The 17392-nt window shown below is 34.5% G+C and overlaps 1 protein-coding gene across 1 annotated transcript in view; it reads right to left on the bottom strand.

Annotated features, from left to right (window-relative positions):
• The window catches only part of AGPS (alkylglycerone phosphate synthase), a 142264-nt gene that overhangs the window by 99307 nt on the left and 25565 nt on the right, over positions 1-17392 (bottom strand). The window contains exon 2 of the mRNA XM_047722274.1: positions 11851-11940. Within this exon, the coding sequence (XP_047578230.1) occupies positions 11851-11940 (90 nt within the window). The remainder of the gene's footprint in view (positions 1-11850; positions 11941-17392) is intronic.

The following is a 17392-nucleotide window of genomic DNA, read 5'->3' as shown; positions in this document are numbered from 1 at the left end:
GCACTCCAAAATTACTAGACATAAACAAACAAGAAACTGTAATCCATAATCAAGAGAAAGAGCAATAAATAGGGACTGACCCTAAGAAGAACTAAGACACTGGAAGTGGCACACAACCATTTTAAAATGGCTATAGCGATGTTAAAGGACAAATGGGAAACTGTTTCCAGTGAGAATGAAAAAATCTCAGCAGAGAAATAGAAATAATAAAAAGAAAAAAACAGAAATTCTATATTTAGAACTTTTAAAAATTCATTGAAAGAACAGAAGGGCAGACTGGAGATGCCTGTAAATGTACAGATAAAGTAAAGTAAAGCATAAAGTAAAGTAAAATGTACAGATATGTTTTATTAACATATACAACCCAAAGGGCAGAGAAAAAGATTGAAAAAATAAACAGCTTCAAAAACCTATGGAACAATAGCAAAATATATATATTATATATATATATATATATATATATATATATATATATATATTTAATATAATATATAATATATATATAATATACACAACATACATACAGAGTCCCAAGAAAAAGGGGAAAAAAAAAAAGAGGGAAATCGAGTAAAACTACTGGTAGAAATAATGGCAAAAAGTTTCCAAATTTAATGAAAGATATACATTTACAAATTCAAGAAGGCCAGAAGACACTAAGAAAATAAATGCAAAGAAACTCACACTACGCACATCATAGTCAAACTACAATTTAAAAGAAAAAGGGGGAGAAAGAAAATGTTAAAAAGCATCTAGAGAAAAATGACACATTACATACAATGTAGTAACAATAAAAATTATGACCAGCTTCTCATCAGAAACAATGAAGTCCATGAAAAAAGTGAACATTTTTTAAAATTGTTTATTTATTTATTTGACAGACAGAGATCACAAGTAGGCAGAGAGGCAGACAGAGAGAGAGAGGAGGAAACAGGATCCCCACTGAGCAGAGAGCCCAATGTGGGGCTCGATTCCAGGACCCTGGGATCATGACCTGAGCCAAAGGCAGAGGCTTTAACCCACTGAGCCACCCAGGGGGCCCAAAAAACTGAACATTCTTAAAGTGCTGAAAGAAAAAGAATTTCAACCTAGAATTCTGTATCTGGTGAAAATATACTTCAAAAATAAAAGTTAACTCGGAATGACTGGGTAGCTCAGTTGGTTAAGCCACTGCCTTTGGCTCAGGTCACGATCCCAGGGTCCTGGGATCAAGTTCCGCATTGGGCTCCTTGCCCAGCAGGGAGCCTGCTTCTCTTTCCTCCTCTGCTTGCCACTCTGCCTGCTTGTGCACTCTTGCTCTCTCTCTCTCTCTCTTTCTGACAAATAAAAAAATAAATAAAATCTTTAAAAAAATAAAATAAAATAAAAGTTAACTAAGACATTTTCGGATGAAAACTGAGAGAACCTGGTTCCAGCCGACCTATACTCAAGAAATGGTAAAGTGATTCCTATAGGCCGAATGGAAATACAACACATAATATAAACTGAAATCTTCAAGACAGAATAAATATCAGAAAGTAAATAAGTGGGTAAACAAAATGATTTTTTTCTTAATTTCTGTCCAATATTTATGGCTTCTAAAAATTCTATCATGGAACTAGAGGATATTATGCTAAGTGAAATAAGTCAATCAGAGAAAGACTTATATGATCTCACTCATATGTGGAATTTAAGAAATAAAAGAGAGGATCATAGGGGAAGAGAGGAAAAAATAAAACAAAATGAAACAAGAAAGGGAGACAAACCATAAGAGACTCTTAATCACAGGAAATAAACTGAGGGTTGCTGGAGGGGAGAGGGGCAGAAGGATGGGGTAACTGGGTGATGGACATTAAGGAGGGCAGGTGACACAATAAGCCCTGGGTATTATATAAGATTGATGAATGACAGACCTGTATATCTGAAACTAATAATACTTTATATGTTAATTAATAAATTAGAATAACAAATAAATATTAAAAATAGCCCAAAAACCCAAATTCTATCACTATGTTATAGAGTTTATGATGTGACAACTATAAAAAGAATACAGAATGGCAAATAAACCTACAGATTTCAAAGATACTTAGATTTTACATGAAGTTGTACAAGAAATTTAAAACACACAAGAGTTCTATAGAGTAGGAACAGTATGGATAAAACTAGATTTGCTACTCAGATTTCATTTCCTACATTTCCATACCAATCCTTAAATAGTTTACATGAAATATGAACATTATTTTATATACACAAGAAATCCTAAATTATATATATATATAAGACAGGATTATTATATATACTTATATAATTATATTATTATAATTATATACATATATATATATAAACTGATGCAGAAAACTTAAGTGCTTTGAAATACAGCTTTTCACTTTTGGAAATACTTGTCAGAGGTGGCAAAATATTAAATAGCAGTAAGTGCTAAAAATAAAGACATAAAATAAGTCTAGATTAGTGTAGTGAAGAAGGCTGATAGGCAAACAATAATGACCCAGTGTGTTATAACAGCACTAATATAATAGCTCTCTGAAAAGACCAAAACAACATTTTAAAATGTGTATTTTGAAACAGTACTTTAAACTTTTTACTTAAATAAACACATACCATTATCATGTGCCAGGCATTGTTCTAAGTGTTTTATGTATATTAACTTATAATGTTATGAGGTTTGTGCTATTATCCCTATTTTATAGATGAGGAAGGCAACAGAAATTAACTTAAGGTGTGAAGTATTTAAGTAACTTAATCAAGGTTACACAGGTAGTAAAAATTATAAAACCAGGATCTGAATCAGGTAATAAGGCTTCAGTCTGTGCTTTTAACCACTACATGATGCTGCCTTTAGTTTGATTCTTCCCTTACCACCATTTTAAGTGAGATCATTATCCTAAAATTCTTTATGAATGATATTTATAAAATCATGGTACTTACATTCAGTAAATTTTTTTCACTACAATGTTCTTACAACTTCTCTACTCCCCCAATAAAATGATGATGAGACAGCCAAATAACCTATATTATAGCTACATTATTTTTGTTTGATTTTATAAATATTTTACCTATACGTAAATGTATGTAAAACATACATTCAAAAATACAGACAAAAAAGTCTGGAGCTGAATGAATTTTTACAAAGTAAACCTCCCATGTAATCACCATTCAGATCCAGAAATAGAACACTTACTGGTACCCCAGAAACACTCCCCTTCATGCACTTTCCCAGGCACATCACCTTCCCTCATACCAAAGGAATCATTATCCTGTTATCATCACAGAGTAATTTTGACTGTTTCAGTACTTTATATAAATGAACTCAGATAAAATGTACTCTTCTGTGTTAGCCCTCTTTTGCTCAAATACTATATTTGTGAGATTTATCTTTTTTGATAAATCTTGTTAACATTCATTCACTTCCATGGCTTAATTCCACTGTGAGAGTATAACACAGGTTTCTTTATCCACTGTATTGTCGATAGACAACAGTGTTTAAGGTGCATGCAGAGACATTCCTGAACTTGTTTTCTCAAGAATGTACCACATTTTTCTGACAGGTATATAACTAGAGTGGAACTTCCAGGCCATAGTCTATGCATATGTTCAACTTTAGTAGATATTGGTAGATAAGTTTTCCAACATGTTTACCACTAACAGTGCTATATGGACTTATTCCACATCCTTCCCACACTTCGTGCTGGGAATGAGAAACACTCTACTGGTAATCTCTTAACCATTTTAGTTTGAATTTCACTGGTTACGTATGGGTTTGAGTTTCTATCCAAATGGATAATAGATACATGAATATTGTTTTCAATGCCAGTTCATCTTTTGCTCATTTTCCTATTGGGTTACTATTGTTTTCTCATCGATATATAAGAATTATTTACATATTCTGAAATCAAAGACGTATGTATTAAATATTTTCTTCTGCTTTATGACTTGCCTTTCATTCTCTTAGTGGAGTCTTTCAAAGAAAATAAAGTTTTATATTTTAGTATTATCTAACTGATTCATTTTTTTCTTCTGTTATAAAAGTTAACACTTTTTGTTCTCTACTTTTTGACAACCTTAAATTCAGAAAAACATTCTGCATATTCTCCTAGCAATTTTACAGTTTTAGCCTCTACATTTAGGTCTACAGTCTATCTGGAATTGATCTCTGTAGCTGACATGAAGTAACATCAAAATTAATTTTTTCCAAGATGATAGTTTAAATGGATCTACGGCAATCTTTATTTCCTGCGTGTGTGTATGTGTGTGTGTGTGTGTGTGTGTGTGTGTGTGTATTTAAATGGAGAAAAGAAGAAATACTCTAATAGTCACTACCCATTCCAGATCAAAAAACAATTTAAAAATAATCATTAAGCATGGGCACCTGGGTGGCTCAGTGGGTTAAAGCCTCTGCCTGCAGCTCAGGTCATGATCCCAGGGGCCTGGGATGGAGCCTCGCATCGGTCTCTCTGCTCAGCAGGGAGCCTGCTTCCCTCTCTGCCTTCCTCTCTGCCTACTTGTGATCTCTCTCTCTGTCAAATAAATAAATAAAATCTTTAAAAATAAATAAATAAATAAATAAATAATGATTAAATACTGACAATGAATCAGAATAAACAATAAACTGGTTTTAACATCGATGTGAGGCAAGTTATTTAAAAAGTTCAAAGTATAATGTTTGCTCAAAAGGTTATTTCCCACTCATTTCATCAGAACTTGAGTAACGACAAAGCATTTAGCAACTAGCCTCAAAAGATTACTTTGATATCACAAAGAAATTTTAAAGAGCCAGTGGGTAATATATAAACTCTGTTCAAAATTAAATATATGTTTATAATAATGCAGAATTCAACATGTAAAAAGCTGGTATTAGGCCCCATCCAAAGGAATGCTTAACTGAAAGTGACAAAAAGCACTCATTTTGTCACATAATTTTAACAGTTACACAGCAAGGGTTGAGTGGGTGTCACTCCTCATGTTAACTTCAAATTATACAACAAAAATCCTATCTAAAATTGTCAAATCAGTCTTTACATAAACATTAACAAAACAAAAATGACAGAGAAAGGAAAAAACTTGAAGAACACATATGTTTTAATCAAACCAGTAACTTTGTTTTGTTTTGTTTTTAAAAGATTTTATTTATTTATTTGACAGAGAGAGAGAGATCACAAGTAGGCAGAGGCAGGCAGAGAGAGAGAGGGGGAAGCAGGCTCCCTGCTGAGCAGAAAGCCCGATGTAGGGCTCAGTCCCAGGACCCTGAGATCATGATCTGAGCTGAAGGCAGAGGCTGACCCACCCAGGCACCCCTGCCAGTTTCTTTACGTTTAAAAAAAAAAAAAAAAAAAAAATCACAAGTGCTAAATAAAAATCAAACTGAAATGGTGTGTTTAAAGTACTATATCATAATACCTTTTTCATAAATCTAAAGAAATAGAAATGAGGGGTGCAGGGTGGCTCAGTGGTTAAGCCTCTGCCTTTGGCTCGGGTCATGCTCTCAGGGTCACAGGATTGAGCCCCACATCAGGCTCTCTGCTCAGCAGGAAGCCTGCTCCCTGCTCCCCGACCCCTCTCTCCCTGCCTCTATGCCTACTTGTGATCTCTCTCTGTCAAATAAATAAATAAAATCTTAAAACAACAAAAAAAAGGAAATTGAAATGAAAGAGAATATGGGGCTCATAGCTAAAACAATGACAGATAGTCATTCAACATAAAATCTTCCTCATTTCAACTGAGGTAAAGTACAAATTCTGGAAAGCTGGTTGTTACCAGATATGGCATTATATGTTAGTAATGTCCTACCAAAAGACCAATTTGGAACTATTAGGTTTTAATGCTGGGTCTTTATATGTTAAATGTACAATTAATTTGGGTCTCCATAAAATATATTGGACCCTTGATATTCATGACAGAATCATATTCAGACCTTTGTGACTCCCTTAATTCACAAATAACATTATCCATAAAATAAAAAAGTGACCACCTTCAAGATAATTGAATTAATAGATATAGAGTTGGTGTTACTGCCATGTATAAAATTTAAAATTACATTCTACCATTAAGACAAACACAATATATTTTCACATCTGAATGCACAGTATTTTGGACTCTAAAGAAGTTATCTTGTGTGGCAAAATACTTGATTTAAGATTTTGCTCCACTATCAGGGTGCTGGGGTGGCTCAGTTGGTTAAGCATCTGCCTTCAGCTCAGGTCATGATCTCAGGGTCCTGGGATTAAGCCCTGCTCCTGCTCAGCAAGGAGCCTGCTCCCTCTTCCTCTGCCCCACCCCCACTCATACATGCACACTCACTCTCTCTCAAATAAATAAAATCTTTAAGAAAAAAGAAAAATTGTTTCTTTAAAAAAAGAGAGAGAGAGAGAGAGAGACTTTGCTCCATTATCTACAATTCTGCACAAAACATATGGTTCAAAAAGTCATGTCAGAATATAAACCTTTCAACTGTACTTTGTCTTGCATCTAATGCCCTGGGATTTGAAAAATAGTGAAGGAAGCCTGACTCAATAATCATAAAGCCTAGCATATTGCCAAGCATTCCAAAAATCTCATAAAATATCATGAAGTAGGGGGCGCCTGGGTGGCTCAGTGGGTTGGGCCGCTGCCTTCGGCTCGGGTCATGATCTCGGGGTCCTGGGATCGAGTCCCACATCGGGCTCTCTGCTCAGCAAGAAGCCTGCTTCCCTCTCTCTCTCTGCCTTCCTCTCCGTCTACTTGTGATCTCTCTCTGTCAAATAAATAAAATCTTAAAAAAAAAAAAAAAAAAAAAAAAAAAAAAACCTGCGGGCTGATTTAAAAAAAAAAAAAAAAAAAATATCATGAAGTAAAAATGAAAACTTTGAAGTCAAAGAAGTAAATTAACTGAAAAGAAACATTTTAAGAAAAGTTAAAGGAATAAGAGGCTTTTAATTCAAGAAATAGCCAGGTAATAACTTGCTTATTACATTACAGTAAAATAATTTAGATTTACATTCAAAACTATAAACAAGCATTTAACACTTGTAAGACTGTACTGAGTATTGCAGGACACAAAGACTTGGTATTACAACTTTTGTTCTTAAGAAACTTACAACCAAGAAGAAGGAAGGAAGGAAGGCAGGAAGGCAAGGAAGGCAGGAAAAAAGAAAAGAAAGAAAGAAAGAAGAGAAAAGAAAAGAAAAGAAAAAAGAAAGGAAAGGAGAGGAAGAAAGGAAGGAAGGAAGGAAGAAATTAATTTACAACTTTGTTTACTCAAAGCTACAAAGACACTTGATTAATAGGATGAATATATGGGCAAGAAACATGCAACTTTTGCCAGAAATATGGTATGAGGAAAGCCAGGTACCTCTATCAATTATTGAAACAGGTGGCTCCCGAATGGATCTTTAATCAAGACTGAAGATGAGTTTGAGAATTTTAAGGAATGGTTCATATTGTAAATACAAGGTGAGATCAACTTTCCACCTCCCGTCAGGATAGAATTAACAATATTGTAGAAGATATAGAACCAGGGGAAGCATTCAAGACCAAAGAAATCATTGTGTGGAAAGAAAATCCTGTGAACATAAATATCCAAGAAGGAGGTGAACATCAGGATTTACTGTGACTAAAGACAAAGCACTCTCACTCTGTGGCTGTGCACAGAGGCAGCAAGATAGTAGTAGGCATGACCTCTATTCTCAGAGTGAGTTCCATAATAATTGCTAAGCAATTTAAAAATCTTTTTATAATCAGACAAACTTTAATGAAAAATTATGTCACTGAAAATAGAAAGTACATAAACCCAAACAAATTCTCTCCATTTAAAGCACTAACTTTTGCTTTGTAAGCACCAATTAATATTTAATACCTTTAAAGTCAATGAATAAGGACACTTTCCAAAAATTTTAGTTTGTAGAAAAATGTAGCATTAGCTCTGACAATACGTATTGCCTTCTGCTGTTTAAACCCAGGAGGACTCAATTCATCTATATCTAGAAGAAGTAAGAATGGCAAATTAATAAACCTAAGGATTTATAATCTGACAAATTGTAAATATGTTCAGAAGATAAGACTGTGTTCAGGAAAAAACTTCTGATTTTTCCCAAAGATCTATAACAGTTTGTAATAACTGCTTTTAATTCAATGGCTGGAGTGCTCGCTTCGACAGCATATCATATACTAATTTAATGGCTGGGTTTGAAATGTTAACGCTACCCTCCCCAAAATATACACATTCGAACACATTTGCTTAATAAAAATTTCTTACCTGTTCAGTGTCTTTGGATCAGAAATAAGGGAATCCCCATAAATTTTCACAGACACTCACCCTTGGTTGCCAGCACCTAAGAATTCCCCTTTTTTCCCAGCTCTGTTTTATATATTTCTTAGGATATTTTATTCATGTTTTCTATAGTTATACAAAACAAATGGTCTGTAATTTGTCCAGTCTTCTACAATGCCAGAATAAAAAGTTTTTATGAAGAATTTCAAAAATTGTCCTGTCTACTATTATTAATACAAAAGGGTGAATTAATACTGTTCAGCCTAATCAGTGTTTTCTTATAACTCAACCTTTCTAGTCAGACTCTCTTTTAAGAATATCACAACCTCCTTTTGCGTCTGCAACATGCCCTTCACTAGAAAAATAGGAATTTCTCTCATAGGGTAATTTTTTACAATATGACTAACTCTGCTGTGCTAGTGTATAGCAGATAGAAGGCTACTATAAAGTGCTCTCAGAGTTTGGAGAGAAAACAAGATCAATGTAATAGATGAATATGGTTTTCTACAGAAGCTCAGTACAATAGAAATAGCACAAGAACAAAGCTTAAAAACACTTGGGTTTTAATCCCAGTTTCCTGCTGAGCAAGTGACCTCAAATAAGCTATCTAACCTCTCATCCTCAATCTCTTAATTCTTTTTAAGAAAATACCACTACCCATCTTAAAGTTATTTTAAGATAATTCAGCAGGCACTCAATTAAATAATAGCTATTATTACCTTAAAGAATGTTTAAATGTTTTCTGATAAAAACCAGAGAAATCCCTAGGAGGCTAGACTAAATTTACAGAAAGCTATGATCCAGTTCAGTCCGGTTTATTATCCTGTCTATGACAACGTAATGGTACTTCTGGAAGCACTAAAATGGGAAGTGAATATTATTTAATTATTGTTTTTAGTTATTAAATAGTTTATGTAGTACATATTTAATCCTACAGCATTTAAATCCCATTTCTGTATTTGGAGAATTGCCTTCTAGGTGAGGCTTAGTGAGAAGCCAAGGCTACCTTCCACTAAAACAAACGTGCCCAAAATCTGCATTACGGGTTTCCCTCGTAGGCTCTGCCAGTCAGATGCACCCCATTCTCTTTCCTTTTTTTCCCACTGGACCTGATTCAGGAGATAATGCAAAGAAATGAAGGCTTTAAGGAACTAATTCTGGTTAGAATGGCAGGAGCAGCAATCTTCCAAAGTCAGAAGTCCAACAAATACATTCTCTGGTTCTATTAGAACCTGGATAAAAAGCTCTCTTAAGGCCACTGAATCCCCTTTACTCTGAACCTATGCTCTCCAAACAATAAACTTTACATTTTATTTTCTATATATCTTAATATCATGAAGGCCTCTGTACATGGAAAACGGAATAATCTAAACATTAATGAATACACTGGGGTTCTAATGTTTTTCCTGACTATATCATGAGTGTGGCACATGTGTCAGACCTCTACAACCTGATCCGCTCTGCGAAAACTGACAAATCAAGCGCCAGAACACCTGCAATAAGAACGAGCTTCTGAATCCATGGAACTAGTAAAATACAATTACTTGTGATATTTTCTGTCACTGATCATTCATTTCGCACACACAGACTTCCAACACAAACCACTAACTAGCCTACAGTGCTCCAGGCAAGTCAGAAGGTGTCTAATGCTTTCAGTGGCACCATGCACAAGTGACAATTTGTCCCCTCTCATAAAATAAAGATGCCATATTTTCTAGGTCCAAAGAGAGAAAGAAATGAAGACGGTGTCTGAGAGGAAAGGAAGTTGATTTTCTAAGTTCAGAAGATTTACTCTTCCCCCCAGGAGATTTTGCAAAGCCAGTTTCCACATAGATAAGTTTCTACCATATTAGACACTATTCCATTTAAAACACAAAACGCTCAATATTTAGAACACTGGTAAATTTAATTTTAACCAGAAATTCCTTCTACCTGATTTATACAATTTCTCAACTAAGCCTCCACCAACATGCTGCCCAGTCACACTTAAAAAACGGGAATGAGGGGCGCCTGGGTGGCTCAGTGGGTTAAGCCTCTGCCTTCGGCTCAGGTCATGATCCCAGGGTCCTGGGATCGAACCCCGAATCGGGCTCTCTGCTCAGCAGGAAGCCTGCTTCCCCTCCTCTCTCTCTCTCTCTCTGCCTGCCTCTCTGCCTACTTGTGATCTCTCTCTCTGTCGAATAAATAAAATATAAAAAAAAAAAAAAAACGGGAATGAGAATACAGATATTTCTCTCTCTTATTAAAAAGCAAATGTCAAATGTATATTTCATACCTTGATTAAAATTAGTCCCTAATTACTACTCCTGAGGTTTTGTTTCAGGTACAAAGTATGTTTAAGTCAGAAAACGGAAATGATTATGTTGCAAAGAAAGAGAATTTCTCCAAAGGAATAAAAGTTTTTCTGCTGATATTTCAATATATCAACATACCAAAAATATTAATCTAACCATATTAATGCCCAATAGATATTAAGTCAAAGCACAATAACGGAACAGATTTGAAATATATCCGATCCAAGTTTCTATCTACTTTCAATTTTTAATTTATAGAGCTAGCATTCAAATCTTACGCATTTGTACTCACTGTCCTTTCAAAAGTTAGTATCAAAATTCAATAGACAAGCCACCCAAAACACCAATTTTGGCAGGGTCAGTTCTTAAAATCAACTAAGAACTTATTTTACAATTCTGTCTGTATCTGGAACAATAACAATACAAATATTCTTCAGAATTCTTATCCACACATTACCAAAAATATTTCAGAAATGTCAAAGTTATCACACAAATGATTGCTCTTTCTTCATTACTTCTTCCCTAATGTATCTCAGAAAGCTAATTTTAAAAATACTATTTATGGGGAACCTGGATGGCTCAACCAGTTAAGGGTCTGCCTTAGGCTCAGATCATGATCCCAGGGGCCTGGGATCAAGCCCAGTGGGCTCCCTGCTCAGCAGAGAGCCTGCTTCTCCCTCTCCCTCTGCCACCCCCCAACCCCCCCACCCCACTTTGTGCTCTCTGGCTCTCTCTGTCAAATAAATGAATAAAATCTTTTAAAAAATTAAAAATTAAAATACTATTTATATTCACAAAGACCTAAAATTGTTTACCTTCCATAATAACCCACACCCAAAAATAAATTCCCAGTCCTAAAAATGGAGTTACTTTGAACAAGTCAATGGCATGAGATTGGGTGGGAGGACGACTACAGGCGTTTTTGGATCCTGATTCAAACTACCTATAAAATGGCATATTTTAGATATCAGGAGAAATGTAGACTAGATAATCAGATATAAAATTTCTCTTATTTTGAGGAATATGATAATGACATTATTATGATTAGCTGATATTAGGTCCTTATATTTTTAAAGGAGACATATGTAAATATTTAGAAGTGACATGACAATGCCAGAATTTAAAATACCACAGACAAAAGAAGGAGCAATTATGTCAAAATGTTGATAACTTTAAATGGAGGGAGGAGTCATTATATTACCCTCTCTATTTTTACGTATGTCTATTTAACATAATTATGTTTGCTATTTATGTTTAAAGTTTTTTATAGAAAGAAAGAGGGGGAAAAAAGAACAAAAGAATAAAGCAACCAGTTACCTTTTCCCAGTTAACTCAACTTGGCCTTTCTTATTGAAGAAGAACTTGGAATCATTATATCCCCATCCATTCCATTTCATAACTTCTTGCCTAGTAATAATAAAAAAATATGTTAGACCTATGCTAAACATCTCATAACTGAACAATATATCATTGATATTAACTTTCACAATCATTTAAAAGACCTTATTCCACTAATATTACATTGATTTAAATAGTATATCAAAATGTCTATGTGTTAATATTTTTAAATACAGAATCATTCTGATGAGCAGCATCTGTTTCCCAAAGGACAACAACTAAATTTAATGCATTCAAAGGAAAAAAAAAGGAATAAGAGAAAAATATAGAGTATGCATCATATAGATGCATATATATATATAGAAATATATATATTTATTCTATAAATATATAGAAAAATCACAATTATTTATCTGCTATGATGAAGACGACCAATTTAGAGAGTCAGTTCACTAGTAATGACACTCTTAGTAGCAGAGACTTAATAAAATAGATTAAAAAATCTGAGAGCTGGGTTTACAAACATTCTGAATCCTCCAACTTCCATGTCACTACCAATTTCTATCTTAATCTACATATCAGCATAACAGTTAATGACTACACCAGTTTTTATTATTCCAAAACAATATGGTACTTTGAATTTCCAAAATGCTAGTATTTCATTGTCTTAAATATCATTTTTGGGGCACATGGGTAGCTCAGTCCTTAAGCGTCTGCCTTCAACTCAGGTCATGATCCCAGGGTTCTGGGATAGAGCCCTACATCGGGCTCCCTGCTCTGCTGGAAGCCTGCTTTTCATTCTCCCACTACCCCTGCTTGTGTTCCCTCTCTCGCTGTGTCTCTCTGTCAAATAAATTAAAAAAAAAAAAATCATTTTCACCAAAATCAAGGACTCAATGGGGTGCCTGGGTGGCTCAGTAGGTTAAGCATCTGCCTTTAGCTCAGGTCATCATCACAGGATCCTGGGACTGAGTCCCGTATCAGGCTGCTTGCTCAGCAGGCCCTGCTTGTGCTCTCTCTCTGAGAAATAAATAAAATTAAAAAAAAAAAAAAGACATTAAATTTTTTAAGGAGATTTTATTTATTTATTTGAGAGAGAGAGAATGAGAGAAAGAGAGAGAGCATGAGAAGGGGGAGAGTCAGAGGGAGAAACAGACTCCCTGCTTACCACGGAGCCAATGCAGGACTCAATCCCAGGATTGAGGATCATGACCTGAGCCGAAAGCAGTCATTTAACCAACTGAGCCACCCAGGCGCCCCTAGACTCATTCAATTTTTAACATTGCCTAAGAAAAGATAGGTCTAAGCCTGTGCAGAACACAATAAGCAAACACACTGAAGTATTCTATCAGCATTTATTACATGTTTTAGCATGGTATCCTAGTATATCTGGGCAAACAAATCTTATTGCAAATTCAATTATGTAGTCTATGACAAAAATACTTAAAGAAAACTCTTCCCTACAAAAGGTTATTTGCTGCATTAAAATTTCAAAATATATCACAAGAAAAAATCTGTAAATATGTGTGGTGATGGATGTTAACTAGACTTACTGTGGTGATCTTTTCACAATATATACAAATTTTGAATCATGTTGTACACCTGAAATTAGTTACATATCAATTACATCTCAATATTTAAAAATGTCAAAATAAACAAAGATGTACTCATTAGAAAACATTCTAATTCTCCATAATTCCCAAGCAAGAAAAATATGTCAACTGACAAGTAAATGTTTTATTACAATCATAATTCTTCATCCAAATCAAAGACTTTTCAAACACCCAAGGAGAATATTAACATAGCACAACTGAACCAAGTACCGTCATTAACTAGTCTCTACGTATACATAAAATTAAGAAAAAGAAAACTAGGCATGCTCTCTTTAAAACTACAGTTTGGGGGTGGGGGGGCGCCTGGGTGGCTCAGTGGGTTAAGCCACTGCCTACGGCTCAGATCATGATCTCAGGGTCCTGGGATCGAGTCCCGCATCGGGCTCTCTGCTCAGCAGGGAGCCTGCTTCCCTTCCTCTCTCTCTGCCTGCCTCTCCGTCTACTTGTGATCTCTCTCTGTCAAATAAATAAACAAAATCTTAAAAAAAAAAAAAAAAAACTACAGTTTGGGGGACCTAGGTGGCTGAATGGGTTAAGCCTCTGCCTTCCGCTCAGGTCATGATCTCAGGGTCCTGGGATCAAGTTCCTCATCGGGCTCTTTGCTCAGCGGGGAGCCTGCTTACCCCTCTCTCTCTGCCTGCCTCTCTGCCTACTTGTGATCCTTCTCTGTGTGTCAAATAAATAAATAAAATCTTTTTTTAAAATTAAAAATTTAAAAAAAATTAAAAAAAAAAAACAACTACAGTTTACTATCAATAATAACACCAGCTCCTAAACAAAAACAAACTATTCAAAATGTCTCAAGAATATCAATCCAGAGATTGGATTTGTAGATGAGCTTGTTAATGAACTATCACCCAACGTTTTCTTCTGATTTCACATTCCTATCTCATTATAGAGTGAGGTTCTGGAAGAGAGCTTTTGGAAAAACCTCATGGCTAATGCCACCACTGACTTCCCATTTTCTTAAGATTACATTTTCTAAAAACCAACTGAAGTTATTATCTGTTTCACTTTTTTCATAATTATATTCTTTTCACTTTCATGAAGTATAATTTACTTAATACTTTGTATTTCCAGAATAACTTACAGGAGGATGATATGTACATTTTAATTAACATTTTTACTTAATGTTTTATAATATGGCACAAATTGTTTATTTATGAAATGCAATTTATTAGTGAATTTAAACATTTGTCATTTAGTCTGTACTCTATAAAAGTTTGGTGTTACGCAAAATAAATTCAAAAATACCAACATAGTCATTTTGCTTTGGTATTATAATCACTTGGCACTGGGAAATTATTTCAGTACAGATGTTGAATTTGGCATGTTTACATAGCTTAACAATGAAAATCATTTTCCTTAAAATTATGTTTAGAATTTTAAAAAATTATTCCCATATGGCCTCAAAGTAAAAAGTGAAAACCTGATTACATGTGTTCACTCTTAGCACTGCACAAGAAAAATGAATCAAGGGAAGCAGGAAATATCTGCTGCCGTGCACACAAAAATAAAGAGATTTACATTCTGCAGAATCACTAGTCTTAAATTTTCAGTTGGGTAATAGCCTAAAGAATTCCCAAGTTTTCAGCTATAAGCTAAAGGTATTTTTTTCTCTCTTTTCACCTCAACTAGAAAATTCTGCTTATGATACTTATACCATTACCATTTATATATCATTACCATATTCATACCAACTTTTGGAGTCTTCCCAGAAGTTGAAATGTAGGCATTTGTAATCCGTTTGTGCAACCCCAACAGTGTTACGTTGTTGAAAATAGTATATATTTAAAATCTAGGTTACCCTAAAATCAATCTTCTGGTATCTTCAAGTACCCCGCATATTATATAAAAAAGTAGGCAAATTTCCTAGGTTTCTGATATTAAACTTTTGTATACAAGTATCCCCTCAAATTACTAATATATTTCATGACAGTTAAACACAGCTATGTGATTGATTATACATTAAACTTTCAAAACAATTTCTTATACAGAAGAAAATAATGAGTAACCTGAAGTAACCTGAAGAGCATTATAGCATTAACATTTTAAAAGTTAATAGTAAAACTTGGGGCGCCTGGGTGGCTCAGAGGGTTAAGCCTCTGCCTTCGGCTCAGGTCACGGTCTCAGGGTCCTGGGATCGAGCCCCACATCGGGCTCTCTGCTCGGCAGGGAGCTTGCTTCCCCCCTCTCTCTGTCTGCTTGTGATCTCTGTCTGTCAAATAAATAAATAAATAAATCTTTAAAAAAAAAATAGTAAAACTTAACAGCCATAGAATTCTAAAGCTAAAAATATCCTCAGGTATCACCCAGTTCAACTGCTCAGTTTTCAGATGAAGAAACTTATGCCCAGAGAAGCACTCATGATTACACACACAGCTAAGCTAGTTGTGAGCATCAGAAAGTGAACCCTCAGTCTTGTGATATCCAAAACCCACTAAGTCATGCCCTCAAGTAACCAAAATGATTTAAAGGAACTCTTCTTTCATCACATCAATATTTCTCAAAGCACTATTCCAAGTTATTATTATAGTCATTCTTCTGCACTTGACATTTAAAAATCAAGGACGATGGTTGTGTCAGTAAGCCAAATGCCCTTACTTCCTTTATCTATAGTATAATGAATTCTGGCATTCAGAATAATGATCCCAAAGCACGGCAAGCGTTAAAATGAAGAATGATCAAAGAATCATCAACATTCCATAAGATTCAAATAAAATTATTCAATTTTCCACCAGCCCCAGAGATCAATTAACCAAACTGATCCCTCAGACTTTCCAATTCTCAGAGCTAACTACACCAAATTTAATGTCTTAAAAATATAAGATCCCTCCTCCTGCCAAGAAAAAAGAAAAGTTGGGTTGATTTTACTACATGAAAAATGAAAAAAAAAAAAATAAAACAAATGTTTTACACATTTACTTAACTAACCATAGTACCAAATGCTGAAGAAGCACTTTGTATTATTAGCTGGCGTTAACAAAAGAAAAGAGATTTAACATAGCATCATGTATACACAAGGTGGCAGTATTCTTCCATGATATACATATTCAGTACTCTGCATTTTCCCCATGCTGCTGTCTGCACAATCTTTACTGAAATATTTAGATTTAACATCATTATTATTATGAAACCCAGAGATCCTTTCTTAAAAATGGGAGATACTCACTTTTAAATCTCTGCATATACATAGTCAGACTACTCCTCTAATAAATTGCAAGCATCCTGATACAAAGGCATGGCTTCTACCATTACTATTTCTAATCATTTTTTTTCATGAGAAAATATAGAAAAGGAAAATATGCTTTATCCTAATTTTATTTTGACTTTGCAATAAAAAATTCAGCTTAGTGATAACTAAAAACAATTTTTTCCCAAAATAATTCCAATAATCAAAATTCTAATAAAAGATTCTTCACTACTTAGTTCAGATGAAAACCACATTTTTATCTTTTCCAGTTTAAACAATAAGAAAAAGATATTACGTTCTCAGAGATTTTAGAAAATAAAAACCAAAGTACAAAACTTAAGCCTCGATCCTGGATTTTTTTTTTTTAAGATTTATTTATTTGAGAGAGAGAGAGAGTTCAAGTGTACATTCAAGTGGAAAGAGGGGCGGAGGACAAGGGATTGAGAGAATTTCCAGCAGACTCCCCACCCAGCATGGAATCTCCTGCAGGGCTGGGTCTCACAACCCTGAGATCACGATATGAGCCAAAACCAAATTTAATGCTGGATTTCTAACAAACCATGCTCAGTATCAGATAAACTCATATTAATCCCATATGTAGTACAATATGTATAAAAGTAAAAAATCCTTATACCTCAAGACCCAGAAAACCTAAAGGAAATTATGAAAGTGAAGTAAAAATGTTTTGAGAAACATATCAAGATTTGATCAATAA

This window comes from Lutra lutra, chromosome 3 (assembly GCF_902655055.1).
Source record: "Lutra lutra chromosome 3, mLutLut1.2, whole genome shotgun sequence".
In the NCBI taxonomy this organism is placed as follows: Eukaryota; Metazoa; Chordata; class Mammalia; order Carnivora; family Mustelidae; genus Lutra; species Lutra lutra.
This window is presented reverse-complemented; position numbering and strand designations above follow the sequence as displayed.